Source organism: Rosa rugosa, chromosome 3 (assembly GCF_958449725.1).
Source record: "Rosa rugosa chromosome 3, drRosRugo1.1, whole genome shotgun sequence".
Taxonomy (NCBI): domain Eukaryota; kingdom Viridiplantae; phylum Streptophyta; class Magnoliopsida; order Rosales; family Rosaceae; genus Rosa; species Rosa rugosa.
In genome coordinates this window covers 5,256,884-5,270,711 of record NC_084822.1, presented here as the reverse complement: position 1 = coordinate 5,270,711, position 13,828 = coordinate 5,256,884, and the positions used below count along the sequence as shown (strand labels likewise).

The 13,828-nt window shown below is 40.3% G+C and overlaps 1 protein-coding gene and 1 long non-coding RNA gene across 2 annotated transcripts; both read left to right on the top strand.

Annotated features, from left to right (window-relative positions):
- Positions 1-1,444: 1,444 nt before the first annotated feature.
- On the top strand, positions 1,445-3,036 carry LOC133736032 (uncharacterized). The gene is made up of 3 exons (XR_009859386.1): positions 1,445-1,601; positions 1,952-2,773; positions 2,878-3,036. It is a non-coding gene; the product is annotated as an uncharacterized LOC133736032 (long non-coding RNA).
- Positions 3,037-9,259: 6,223 nt separating this feature from the next.
- On the top strand, positions 9,260-11,739 carry LOC133740282 (F-box/FBD/LRR-repeat protein At1g13570-like). Its single transcript, XM_062168218.1, has 4 exons — positions 9,260-9,482; positions 9,854-10,681; positions 10,786-10,941; positions 11,081-11,739. The coding sequence occupies exons 1-4, from the start codon at positions 9,480-9,482 to the stop codon at positions 11,366-11,368; spliced, it is 1,275 nt and encodes a 424-aa protein (XP_062024202.1). The 5' UTR covers positions 9,260-9,479; the 3' UTR covers positions 11,369-11,739.
- Positions 11,740-13,828: the final 2,089 nt, after the last annotated feature.

The window sequence follows — 13,828 nt, the reverse complement described above, 5'->3', positions numbered from 1 at the left end:
ATACCAAATATCAGCAATCACAAAAAGCAAGACATATCAAGTTACCCAAAAACTTATCAAAGAAGAAGATAACAAATCGATTTACCTCGAGAGGCTTCAATCTCGGTCTCAAAATCAGTAAGGGAGAAATACGAATACACATATGGATAATCAAGACAGAATGAGATTAGTGAGAATGCAGAAAATCTTTTGAAAAGAAAAGGTACATAAAAACAAAACTAATAAAGAATAGCCTATATATTGATAATCTAATTTCAACGAAATTGGGCATGCAAGGAACTACCACTAAATCCAATGTTTCATTAATCCTATAACCATTGAACAAGCACCAACAAGATAATGGGTGCCAGGAAGACCACTCCCCAAATCTCTGTTCTTTTTTGTTCAAGTTTTGCATCATTATCGTTGGCCTCAAAATCAATTTTAACAAATCAATGGCATCTAAGGATTCTATACACTAAAATACAATCTAAAGCTTCATCATTATACATATTACTCACTAACAGTAAAACCTATGTACAATGCAAAAGTCAACAAGATAGCAAATTCTAATCATACCCAGTGATATTGAATATAGCAATGCGAAGCAGGTTCCACGTCCAACATTCACATCAAACACTATAGTATTCAGACTCCAAATTCACAAAACTATTGCCAATTGCTTCATCTCAGCCATACAAAACTAAACACCTACCAATCAATCATGATAATCTAGGGTTTCTTCAACCAAAATTCAATTGAATTGGCAATCGTTCAACTACGAACAACAATTAAGATTTCTATGACCACGATATGAGCGAGATCGTTACTTACTAGAAGAAGCGAGTCCTCTAACCGGCACGGGTCTGCTTCTGAACCGGCATGATCTTCATGATTCTCTCAGGGCCAGCAGCGACACCTACCGCCGTGACCACGGTCCCCTCCACGTCAACGGCCTCAGAATCCGCGGTAGAAGCCTCCATGCTCAACAATAACGCCTCCTCCTCTTTCAGTCATGAAGTCGAGGAAGACGCCGGCTTGGATCGAACAGACGACGTCGTTTACCCAGCGGAGTGGAGTTGTTGCCTCTCGAAACTTCCAGCTTCACCATTGTTCGCCGTCGCCGCTGCCGTTGTCGTCGATGAAGGTCTCAAGGACGAAGAAGCCATCGATTTGAGAGAGAAATTTTGGTAAGGGTCGAGAGATTCGAATAAGGGTTAGACGAGCTTGGGTAACAGGAGGTGGGGAGAGAGAGAGAGAAAAGAAATGCCAGTGGCAGTTTTTGTAATTATTGTTATTTTTAGTGTTAGATTGGTAAAGGGTGACCTTAATTATCATGGAGACATTTGTGTTATCTGGATTATCATAAGACACTTCATAATGACCTCTTTTATCATTTGCCCTTTGTTTTAATTATATTGCAATTCCCCTTTCTTTAACAAACTCTTCCAACAAAGACACTATATAAGCTGTTCGCAAAACCTAATAATTCTCTGTTGCCTTGTCTCTTTCGCATGCAATCCAAATTGGATCTGCGATTCTTAGTTTTAGTTTGGGTCACTGTGAGGAAAAGCTTTTGGCGCAGTGGTCTTGGCATTTCTGGACAAAATTGAAGTGATATGGTAAGTTTTGAAGTATGTGCGTAGCTTTGTGTGCTTTATGAATTGTGTTGTTCTTCCGGTGGATATAGGGAATTAGGGATTCCTCTCTGCCTTTATTTCACTGGAATCTAGTTACTTTTTCGAATTTGTAGCTCAAGATTGTATCTTCTGCTAGTTGGTAGCTGAAAATTAGAAAGTTTGCATCTGGTAAATTTCTGTATTAGTTGTCAGGGTTTAGGGCCTATCTTATCCCGACAAACTTGAGCATACAAGGTTTATAATCTCAGATATCAATGATGTTATCAACACCACATGACATATTATCAGATCAATGATTCAGTATTCTTTAAAATGGTTCAACATATTGTCAGGAGCAAACAGAACCACCCAAGTCCCGTTTGAAAGTGGAGATGGAGATGGAGATGGACAGAATCAGCAACTTACCAAGTAATGTTATAAATAAAATTCTGTCATGTTTGACTCTTAAGGAGGCAGTGAGGACAAGTGTTTTTTCGAGCAGGTGGAGGAACAAATGGGCTATGCTTTCAGGTCTTATATTTGATGAGTAGTGTTTCTCGACTGAAAACTGTGCAACCTTCGTGAACATTGTTTATCATGTACTCTTAAGTCACATTGTCCCCATAGAGAAGTTTGTGCTTTCTCACGCACATGTTATGCCTACAATAGATATTGATCGGTGGGTTCTTCATCTATCAAGAAACTCTATTAAAGTTTTCGAACTTCGTATTCCTGATGGGCCACAATACAAGATGCCATTATGTTTTTTTTTCTTATCAAGATATGATTGAGCTGAAGTATCTCAGTGCTTGCTGAAACCTCCAGCCACATTTAAAGGCTTCAGAACTTTGAAGAGAGTTAGATTTGAGCGTGTTACCTTGGCCCAAGATGTGTTGGAAAATCTGATTCTTTGCTGTCCTCTGCTGGAGATTTTGGCAATTATAAACTGTAGTGGCTTTGCCCATCTCAAGATTGGTGCACCAAATCTTCGATTCCTTTTTTTCTATGGTGGCTTGGGAGATTTTAGTCTACAGAATACCTTAAATCTTGCTATTGTTCACTTTAATTTGTGGGTCATTTATCAGGGACAAGATCGTGTCAGTTCCTATTTGTCAAAATTTTTCGTTGACCTGCGTCATATTCAGAGGCTCACAATTGATGGTGTGGCTTTAAAGGTAACTCTCTGCTTTCCTATTCGATTAATAGTCATTTATATAGCTATAAGAATTGTACCATATTCATTGAGTCTTCTATTTAACTTCTGCGTCTTCTGCTCCAGTATTTGAATATTGGTGACTTGCCTGGAAGGCTCCCCAAGGCCCAAACCATGTCTACATCTAAATTTTCTTTCTCTCCTCGTAGACTTTAATGTTCTTGCGGAAATTTTAACTACTATATATCTTCTGAGAAGCTCCCCTGCTCTGAAAGTACTACATGTTACGGTGAGGTTTACTTTGTTGATGCATGCAGTATTTTGTTATGTTAATTTGAAGGGAAAATTTTAAGAACAGTGCATGAAGTTTGGCCCACTATTAATTTTCGTACACGAAGTCACAAATTATGAACTTTGGTACACGAACATTTGTTCCCGACCAAAGACTTGTACACAATGTTAAAAAAAACGCTAGGCGCTAGTCGGGCGGTGAGCCAAGGACTAGCGCCTAGGAGCCTAGGCGGGGACTAGGCGGTTTTTATTTTTCTAATTTTTAAATTATTTTTATGAAATATAATTATATAAATTCTAATAATCAATTGGAAATAGTAAAAATAATCAATAGAGAAAAAATTGTTTAAGAATTTAACATTCATTCCTATTATTAGCAAAAAAAAAATCTCAATTTTATGTGGGTTTGCTAGCTATATCAATTGATTCATTGAATGACTTCTATAGTTCAATTTGAACAAATGACACGTCTACCTAATCCTCTGCAACACCAAGTACTTTGGGTCTACAAACTGACAAAGTTTCAAATTCTAAACATAAGAAATAACAAGAAATGGATGAAAGAAGACAAAACCCACAAAAGAAGCACAAAAAGTAATATAGGAAAAGGTAAACAGATATGAATCTAAACCCCACAAACCCAGAAACATACAGATAGAGTAAACCCAGAAAAGCAAGAATCTAAATCTATGGAAAGAAAAAGGTAGAGCCTATTAACCGAAGAGGCTAAACCCAGAACCAAGTGCTCGTTCCAATGGTAAACCAGTCTTTCTTTCTCCTCTTCTTTCGCCCCACTACACTCCCACACCCAACCCTCACTCGCACCAGAACCAAGTCCCCGTTGGACCATCTTTCTCGCCGATGCCTGCGCAAGCAAATCTAACCCTTTTGAAAACTTATCCGGGTTGGAGTCCGATTTTTCGGAAAAGCCAAACTCCGAGTTGGGCTTCGAGATCTGATTGCATCAGAAGCTAATTAACGATCCAATGGAGAAATCCAAAAGAAAACCTTACAAAAAGAGGAAGAAGCAGAAATATGGAAGTGATTCAGAAGACGAGGAGGAGAAGCAATGGGTGGAGGAGAGGTTGGTGGAGCTGAAACCGGAGGTGGTGGAGGGTTGAGTCAATCCGCCCAGCGCTCCGCGCCTAGCGCCCAGCCCGCCTAATGCCGCCTAATACCGCCTAAGCGCCCGCCTAGAAGCCGAACGCCCAGAAGGATCGACTAGCCTCTAATCGGAACGGTGAGACCACGCCCAGCGCCTAGGCGCCGCCTAGGCGGCCGCCTAGACCGATTTTTAGAACCCTGCTTGTACACGACGTCATTGACACCGTGAGAACCTCTGCCACCTGGCATAGTTTCAGGGGTAAATTGGTCTCTACACTATCTTACTCTAGCCACCCATCTCTCTATTTCTCTGGCCACCCATCTCTCTCTCTCACCTCCTAGTTGCACAATGGCCGGAGAGAAGTCCCTGCAGCTTGGCAAGGTCACCTGCAACCATGCATGGAGCTCTGCAACAACCTCCTCTCCTACCACTACCACACCACCATTGTCATTCCCTCCACTCCATCCTCCGCCATCCCCTCCTTTTTTTCCCTAAACCCACTCGCCCCATAGCGCCTCTTCCGGTCCTCCCTGACCCGAACCCGACTTGCTCCGCCACCAAGCCGTCCAAGAGCTCAACCGCCACCTCACCAACTGCCTAGCCACTGCTCCTCGGCCTCTCTGCGCTGTAATCGACTTCAAGATCGTAATCCACCTCGCAGCTCATCATCCAAAACCCCAATTCCAATTCCAATTGAATCTTTCTTCTTCATCATCAAACCAGTCATTTACACACAGAAACCAGTCCAAACCAAGCATGATGGATTTCGAAGATGAACAATACCTTAAGCAAAGGCTAGACGAATTGCAGAGAGACATCTCCAAGAAGCAAAAGTTTGAGCCCACCGTCGCCGCCATCATCTCTCTCCTCGTCGTTGCAGAGAGACAAATTGAAGACCCGCTACACCTTCCTCGGGTTCAAGGCCGCCGGGTTGGCCCTCTTCCGTCTCGCCTAACCCTAATTTCAAAGCTGTGAGAAAGAGAAAGTCACAGGGAGCTTTCTGGGTTTGGGTATTTGGCGAGAGGGAGAGGGGGGGGGGGGGGGGGGAGGGGAGAGAGAGAGGAGATACTTTTTTTTTTTTTTAACATCAAAAATAAGAGTTAGAGTGAGAAAGTACTAAATTACCCTTTGACAAATGAATAATGACATAGGATTTAACGACTTCACTAACGTCGTGTATGGATCGTGAGTCGGGGTTTACATTTGGTGTACCAAAGTTCATAATTTGTGACTTCGTGTACGAAAATTAATAGTGGGCCAAACTTCATGTACTGTTTCTAAAATTTTCCCTAATTTGAAACTTCAAATCACTTCTACTATAAGAATTTGTTGTTTCGGAAATTGTTTTATCACATGTCCGATTTTCTGAAGCTTTTAACCTTCTTCAGTTCTGCTTCGACGCTTTTGATGAGGAGGACATTGCTAATGAAGGAGCAGTGTCTTGGTTGGATAACCTAGATGACGACATAAATTGCTCATGATTCCCCAATCTGCGACTTGTTGAAATAACCTGCTTTATGGGTGGCAAAGCTGAACTAGATTTCATCAGATCTTTGCTTCTTAATTCACCCGTGCTTGAGATGATGACTATTACGAGTTTATATCCCAATTGTTCTTCAGGAGTTTTAAAGGAATTGATCCAGTTAAGGCGTACCTCAAGTGCGGAGATTATATACTTGGATCCCTGATTCATCAGTGAGTCTTGGCAGCAACCACTAACAGGACTTGGTTGAAGATAATGTGTTTTTGTGCAGTCTTTAATCTCTGTTTGTAGCATATGGGTAGAATGTCATTCCAACTTTCCTACTCTCTGAACAAAATGGCTCCCGTCCAGCATCGGAGGTAGTCTGGCTTGACCTGAAAATCAGTCGACAAATGAATCTCACGGTTTTGGTTTGTTGTCGGAGTTTTTTCTCTTTTGCTGGCACAATTGGGATTGGACTTTGCCGTTTGGTATGTAACTATGCATTAAACCTTGATGTGAACCAAAGTACTATCAGTACTTCTTTCATTTATTTTATGACGGTTCATGGTTGCAGAATTTTGATCCTTTTCAACTATCTAACGTTCAAATTAAACCAAATTAATGCACGTCTCGTGCTTATACCAATATTTTTCAATTTTATTGTGGGATAGATATTGAAGGGGAAATGATGTTAGTTCAGAGCATAAAAAATTGTGCACACATCAGACCAAAGGACATCAAATGTTCCTAGCTGGCTGGCTCAGGCAGTCGGCCAGTCAGTTGTTCTGAATCGGCTTGGTGGCTGCTAGTCGTGGTCGGAGGTCGTGCCTTGGGTCCTGGAGGGCGTCCATGGGAGGTCGGCGGCGGCGGATTCCCGTCCTTCTCTGCCACAGGAATTCGTGAGTGCAGCCGGCATAGTCGGACTCAAATTATGTACTGAAATCGCAAATTATAATTCTGAAAATCCTAAAATAAATTCATGCTTCAAGGTTATTGGAAACTAAACATCAAAATATATACTTTAATCTCACAAGAAATCGCAACATTCAATGAAACAAAAAACATAGAATGCTATAGAATCTGATTTTTAAGTTACAAAACAATAAAACCGAAAACAAAGAATTAGGGTTCATGGTTACACTTTTAAAGAGACTTCAAGAACGCAAGAAGATCTTCAAAGGTGGTGGAGGATGATGAGGCTCATGGCAAGGCTTGTGAATGGAAGATGGAGGTTTGCTTCATTGCTTCAAAGTCTTGAACAATTGGAGAGGCCGAAACTTTGAGAGAAAAGGGGAGAGGAATTGCGATTTTGATTCTTAGTTTCTTGATGATTTTCACGGTAATTCATCCCTCCTTTATATAGTACACGGCCTAGGGTTTAATTCCCTAAGAATTCTTCTTATTTGCATCATTTGACCAATGAGAAAATTCCTTGAGAATTGGAGAACAAGTAAACTCCCTCATTGCCGAAAATCCTAAATGAACCTAGCCTGTATTTCAGCCTCCATGCATGTAGAATAGAATCAGGAATCCTACATTGATATTTATTCTCTTTATTTCCTTTCCCAATTCCCTTCGAATCAAAACTCTCCCTTTTTGTGCTTTGCCGAAATCTTCTAGTACTCCTTTTAATTCTCATGGAAAAACACATTCTTTATGGGATAGGACTCCTCAAGACGTCATGGAAGGATCTAGATACTCATGTGCAAGTCACATGCTTCAATCTTTGGGCCAGACTTCTCAATTGGACAATTTCAAAGCCCATTCTTCTTTGCCGAAATTCCTTGTGCATTCTAGAACATTCTTGAATCATCTTGAGTCATCATGAAGCCACAACATCTCCTAGCCTCACCGGGTCTCCTAGCAGCATCAAGACTCCTAGCGTAATCAGGTTTCCTAGTCCAACTGGAATTCTTCCATTTCTCATTTCCGAGCATTATTTTTCCGAGCTCATTCCTAGTTGAGTTAGGATTCCTACTTCAACTGGGATTCCTTTTCCTGGTAGGATTAGGAAAGCTTCATTTCTCCATTTCTTTCCCATTTCTGTGCCTCATTTCTGCCTTGCCTTCATTTCTTTCATTTTCAGCTCTTCTTAGCTCATTTCCTGCGTTTTGAGCTCATTTGTACCTAAATACAACAAAGTAAGTTAGAAATGACATTGTTAAAGGAATAACTAAGTAAAATGTAGTGGAAAATGTACTAAAAACATAGAAAATATTAGTCTCTTCATCTGAGCACCACGTTGGCACGGAATCGATCTTAATGATTACTCGGGGTGGTCCGTGTTGTCCCAGGCTTGTTGTGGGCCTTAAATGGACCTCTTGCCGATAACCTGGAAATATGTAACTTGGGCTGCTACCATCGGCCCACTATGCTTAATCCTTTATAGGATAAGCTCAAAAATACTTTTGGGCTCAAACCCTACTACAACTTTATTAGTCAATGCGCCCTTATTTTGATGGTAATCGGTCACTTTGCTTTATTTTGCCTCTTGTATGAATTAGACTTTGCTATAGTCGTCGCGACGATGGATACATGGTACTCGTGTGCTACACAATAATCACTCTACTATTCTTACTGTTAATCGGTAAAATTAATTTTCAAATACTAACTCTACCCCGGTTGGTTCTCCACTTATGTGAGACTCTCTTTATCGATTAAGAATGGTTATGAAGTTGGACAAAATTAGTGACCTACTAAACTTCATGTTCATATAAACCATATTATCACTTGCCACTTAAAAGTATTTAAAATTTAGTGAAGTTTTACAGATTAACAACAAATTTTATTTCAAAATATAAAGAAAGGAGAGTTAATGTTCGAAAAAGAAGAGTACAGTAATAAAATGAAGTCGCATGAAAGTATTATAGACATACAGATTTGCTCATCTAAGGGACAGTTTTAAGGGATTGTTAGGGACAAATGCATCTCAACCACATGTATTAAATATAAAAGCAGAAATTATAACAACTTAAAACTGTGCATTTATTTTCAGCCATCAGATTCACTTGTCCCTCACAGTCCCTTAAAAATTGTCCCTTAGGTGAGCAGGCCTTTATAGACATATTCATTTTGTTTTACCTTTGGTTTGTTTCGTCTCTTTTTCATTTTGGTTCGTTTTGTCTCTTTTTCATTTTCCATTTGTGAAAAGTTTCAGTTTAGAAGGCTTGGTTTCTCTTTTGGGCTGTACCCATCCTGTGTCCCGGTCTGCGGGCCTTAGTGTGCCTGTTTGGGTTGTTAGTTCAAGTTATCAGATACCGAGCCAAATCCATGGTCGTCGGCAAAGACTGTTGCAACTAACTTCGCCAATCAGCCCAATTATCCGCTCAGCCCAATGCCCAAGTTTCACTTCTCATCTCTGCGAGGACCACCGGCTAAATGAAGACAAATTACCTTATCTGTCCTTGTAAAGGAATCATTCCTACTTAAATATATGTAACAAACCTATTCCTTCCTTGTAAAGGAAAATCCCTCCTACTTTAGGAATCACTCCTAGTCTCCTACTTTAAGTATGTGTAAAAAATCCATTCCTTTACTTCCTTGTGAAGGAATCACTCCTACTTTTTTGGTGTAAAGGAATGACTCCTACTTTAAATATGTGAAACAAACCCATTCCTGGGCATGAGTTTGTTTTAATTATATTGCAATTCCCCTTTCTTTAACACTCCCAACAAAGACACTATAAGCTGTTCGCAAAACCTAACAATTCCCTGTTGCTTTGTCTCTCTCGCATCCAACCCAAATTGGGTCTGCGATTCTTAGTTTTAGTTTGGGTCACTGTGAGGAAAAGCTTTTGGAGCAGTTGTGTTGGCAACGGGAACTTCTCCGGCTTAGTATCTCCACATTTCTGGACAAAATTGAAGTGATATGGTAAGTTCTGAAGTATGTGCGTAGCTTTGTGTGCTTTATGAATTGTGTTGTTCTTCCGGTGGATATAGGGAATTAGGGATTCCTCTCTGCCTTTGTTTCACTGGAATTTAGGTACTTTTTCGAATTTGTAGCTCAAGATTGTATCTTCTGCTACTTGGTAGCGGAAAATTAGAAAGTTTGCATCTGGTAAATTATTGTATTAGTTGTCAGAGTTTAGGGTTTAGGGTAGTTCGGTTGTTTTCTACCTTATCCCGAAGACTTGAGCATACAAGGTTTATGGTCTCAGAGATTAATGATGTTATCAACACCACATGACATATTATCAGATCAATGACTTAGTATTCTTTATAATGCTTCTAACATATTGTCAGGAGCAAACAGAACCACCCAAGTCCCGTTTGAAAGTGCAGATGGAGATGGAGTTGGACAGAATCAGCTACTTACCAAGTAATGTTATAGATAAAATTCTGTCATGTTTGACTCTTAAGGAGGCAGTGAGGACAAGTGTTTTTTCGAGCAGGTGGAGGAACAAATGGGCTATGCTTTCAGGTCTTGTATTTGATGAGAAGTGTTTCTCGACTGAAAACTGTGCAACCTTTGTGAACATTGTTTATCATGTACTCTTAAGTCACACTGTCCCCATAGAGAAGTTTGTGCTTTCTCACAACACACATCGTATACCTACAATAGATATTGATCGATGGGTTCTTCATCTATCAAGAAACTTTATTAAAGTTTTCGAACTTTGTATTCCTGATGGGCCTAAATACAAGATGCCATTATGTTTCTTTTCTTATCAAGATATGATTGTGTTGGAGTTATCTCAGTGCTTGCTGGAACCTCCAACCACATTTAAAGGCTTCAGAACTTTGAAGAGAGTTAGTTTTCATCGTGTTACCTTGGCCCAAGATGTGTTGGAAAACCTGATTCTTTGCTGTCCTCTGCTGGAGTGTTTGGAAGTGATAAACTGTGATGGCTTTACCCATCTCAAGATTGATGCACCAAATCTTCGATTCCTTTCTTTCTCTGGTCGCTTGGAAGATGTTAGTCTTCAGAATACCTTAAATCTTGCTGTTGTTTGCTTTAATTCGTGGCGCATTTATCACAGACAAGATCATGTCAGTTCTTCCAATTTAGCAAAATTTTTCATTGACCTGCCTTATATTCAGAGGCTCACAATTGATGGTGCGGCTGTACAGGTAACTCTGTGCTTTCCTATTCCATTAATAGCAATTTATATAGCTATAAGAATTGTACCATATTCATTGAGTCTTCTATTTAATTTCTGCATCTTCTGCTCCAGTATTTAGCTGTTGGTGACTTGCCCGGAAGGCTCCCCAAACCATGTCTACATCTAAATTTTCTTTCTCTCCCCCTAAAATTTTATGTTCTTGCGGAAATTTTAACTACTATATATCTTCTGAGAAGCTCCCCTGCTCTGAAAGTACTACATGTTACGGTGAGGTTTACTCTGTTGATGCATGCAGTATTTTGTTATGTTAATTTGAAACTTCATATCACTTCTACTATAAGAATTTGTTGTTTCGGAAATTGATTTGTCACATGTCCGATATTCTGAAGCTTTTAACCTTCTTCAGGTCCGCCTCAACCTTCTTCGATCTGTTGATGAAGAAGCAGAGTCTCGGTTGGATAGCCTATATGACGACGTAAATTGCTCATTCCCCAAACTGCAATTTGTTCAAATAACCAGATTTTCTGGTTGCAAAGCTGAACTAGATTTCATCAAATTTTTGCTTGTAAATTCACCCGTGCTTGAGACGATGGCTATTAGGGCTTCATCCGCTGGTGGTTCTCCAGAAGTTTTAAAGAAGTTGCTCCAGTTAAGGAGGACCTCAAGTGCTGAGATTATATACTTGGATCCCTGATTCATCAATGAGTCTCGACAGCAACCACTAACAAGACTTGGTTGAAGATAATGTGTTTTTGTGCAGTCTTTAATCTCTGTTTGTCTGAAGTCTGAACAATGTAGCATATGGGTAGAATGTTATTCCAACTTTCCTACTCTCTGAACAAAATGGCTCCGGTCTGGCATCGTGGGTAGTCTGGCTTGACCTGAAAATCGGTCGACAAATGAATCTCACGGTTTTGGTTTGTTGTCGGAGTTTTTTCTCTTTTGCTGGCACAATTGGGATTGGACTTTGCCGTTTGGTATATAACTATGTATTAAACCTTGCTGTGAACCAAAGTACTATCAGTACTTCTTTTATCTATTTTATGACGGTTCATGGTTGCAGAATTTTGATCCTTTTCAACTATCTAACGTTCAAATTAAACCAAATCAATGCATGTCTCGTGCTTATACCAATACTTTTCAATTTTATTGTGGGATAGATATTGAAGGGGAAATGATGTTAGTTCAGAGCATGAGAATTGTGCACACATCAGACCAAAGTACATCAAATGTTCCTAGCTGGCTGGCTCAGGCAGTCGGCCAGTCAGTTGTTCTGACTTCTGAATCGGCTTGGTGGCTGCTAGTCGTGGTCGGAGGTCGTGCCTTGGGTCCTGGAGGGCGTCCATGGGAGGTCGGCGGCGGCGGATTCCCGTCCTTCTCTGCCACAGGAATTCGTGAGTGCAGCCGGCATATTCGGGTTGCAGACGGTGCGAGCCGACTGGGTGCAGCAAGATCGGATTCGTATCCGGATCTGGGACCCGGGTCCAACCCGGATCTGGTCCTGGTTCTCGGTTTAGGCTTGGTGTCTGGGCTGGATCTGGTGTTGGGCCCAGGGCCCTGTTGGGCTTCTTTTGCTGTTGCTTTTTGTATTTGGGCTTGGTGCCCTTTTGGAGTTATTTTGCTTTCATTTGGTTTTACTTTTTGTTACTTGGGCAAAGTCAATGACGGAAGGTTACCGCATCGAGTAGCAATTTCGGTGTGGGGAGGTATGGTGCACCATACTGTTGGTACCCTTTTTAGTTTTTTTAAACATGGTCGGTGACGGAATGTTACCCGCTACTCGATGCAGATCTTTGCGTGGAGGGATGATGCACCATATCGTCAGTACCTTTTTACATTGCCTGGGTTTTGTTCAGTGCTTCCTCAAATGCTTAATTGCATCCCTTTGCATTGTACTTGATGTAGGACGAGAATGGACCCGATTCAATCAGAAAACCATAAAAGTAAAGAAGCGGCATAGAATCAAGAAAAATGATTGGAAAATAGGTAACTCACGTGTAAAGAGGTTATTAGCTGCTGGAATATTCAAGAAAAATTGGTTTTGGACTTTTCTGGTTTCTCGTGCGAAAAGTCAGGTTTTGATTTTGAATCAGATTTGACTAACTTTTGGCCAGAATGTCCGTTTGAGACGCATGATACCTTTCCAGAATGGGAACGACGAGATCTTCAAGACTCACTTTAGTGAGCCCTAACGGATTTAGGCCAAAATATGTCGTTTTAATTATCCGATTCGGGATTTAATATTTTAGGCTAGTTTTGCATTCTTTTTATTTTAGGTTTTCTAGTTTGTTTTGTTTTTACCCATGGGCTTTAGGGTTCAATGTTAGTTGCCCTAGGGTTTTATTTCTCTTATTTAAGCAGCCGTATGTGGCTGCAGAACGGATCTTTCATCTTTTATCAATAAAATTGAGATTATTCTCTTTTATCTCTGGTGGACTCCAGATTTCTTTGCTTAGGTTTATTGCTGGTAAACCTAGTTATCAATCCGTCTGCGTCAGGGCTCTATGGTTGCCTAAGAAAGTAAACCTAGATGTCATTCAAGAATGCAACCGTGAGAGCCAAGAAGAATCTACTACGGTTGCCTATGAAAGCCAAAATGCATACGATAGACTCATCTATGGTGTTGGGTTCATGATTGTGCCATCAAAATATGCAGAAGATCTGATCAATAATCCACAGGTTCAATTGTCTAATTTTTTCTTGGGTCTTTGGAATGCCTATTCTTGTCTTTTATTCAAGAGGAACTCGAGGGCGAGTTCTTTCATAGTGGAAGAGAATGATGTAGGACGAGAATGAACCCGATTCAATCAGAAAACCATAAAAGTAAAGAAGCGGCATAGAATCAAGAAAAATTATTGGAAAATAGGTAACTCACGTGTAAAGAGGTTATTAGCTGCTGGAATATTCAAGAAAAATTGGTTTTGGACTTTTTGGGTTTCTCGTGCGAAAAGTCAGGTTTTGATTTTGAATCAGATTTGACTAACTTTTGGCCAGAATGTCCGTTTGAGACGCATGATACCTTTCCAGAATGGGAACGACGAGATCTTCAAGACAGTGATTAGTGAGCCCTAACGGATTTAGGCCAAAATATGTCATTTTAATTATCCGATTCGGGATTTAATATTTTAGGCTAGTTTTGCATTCTTTTTATTTT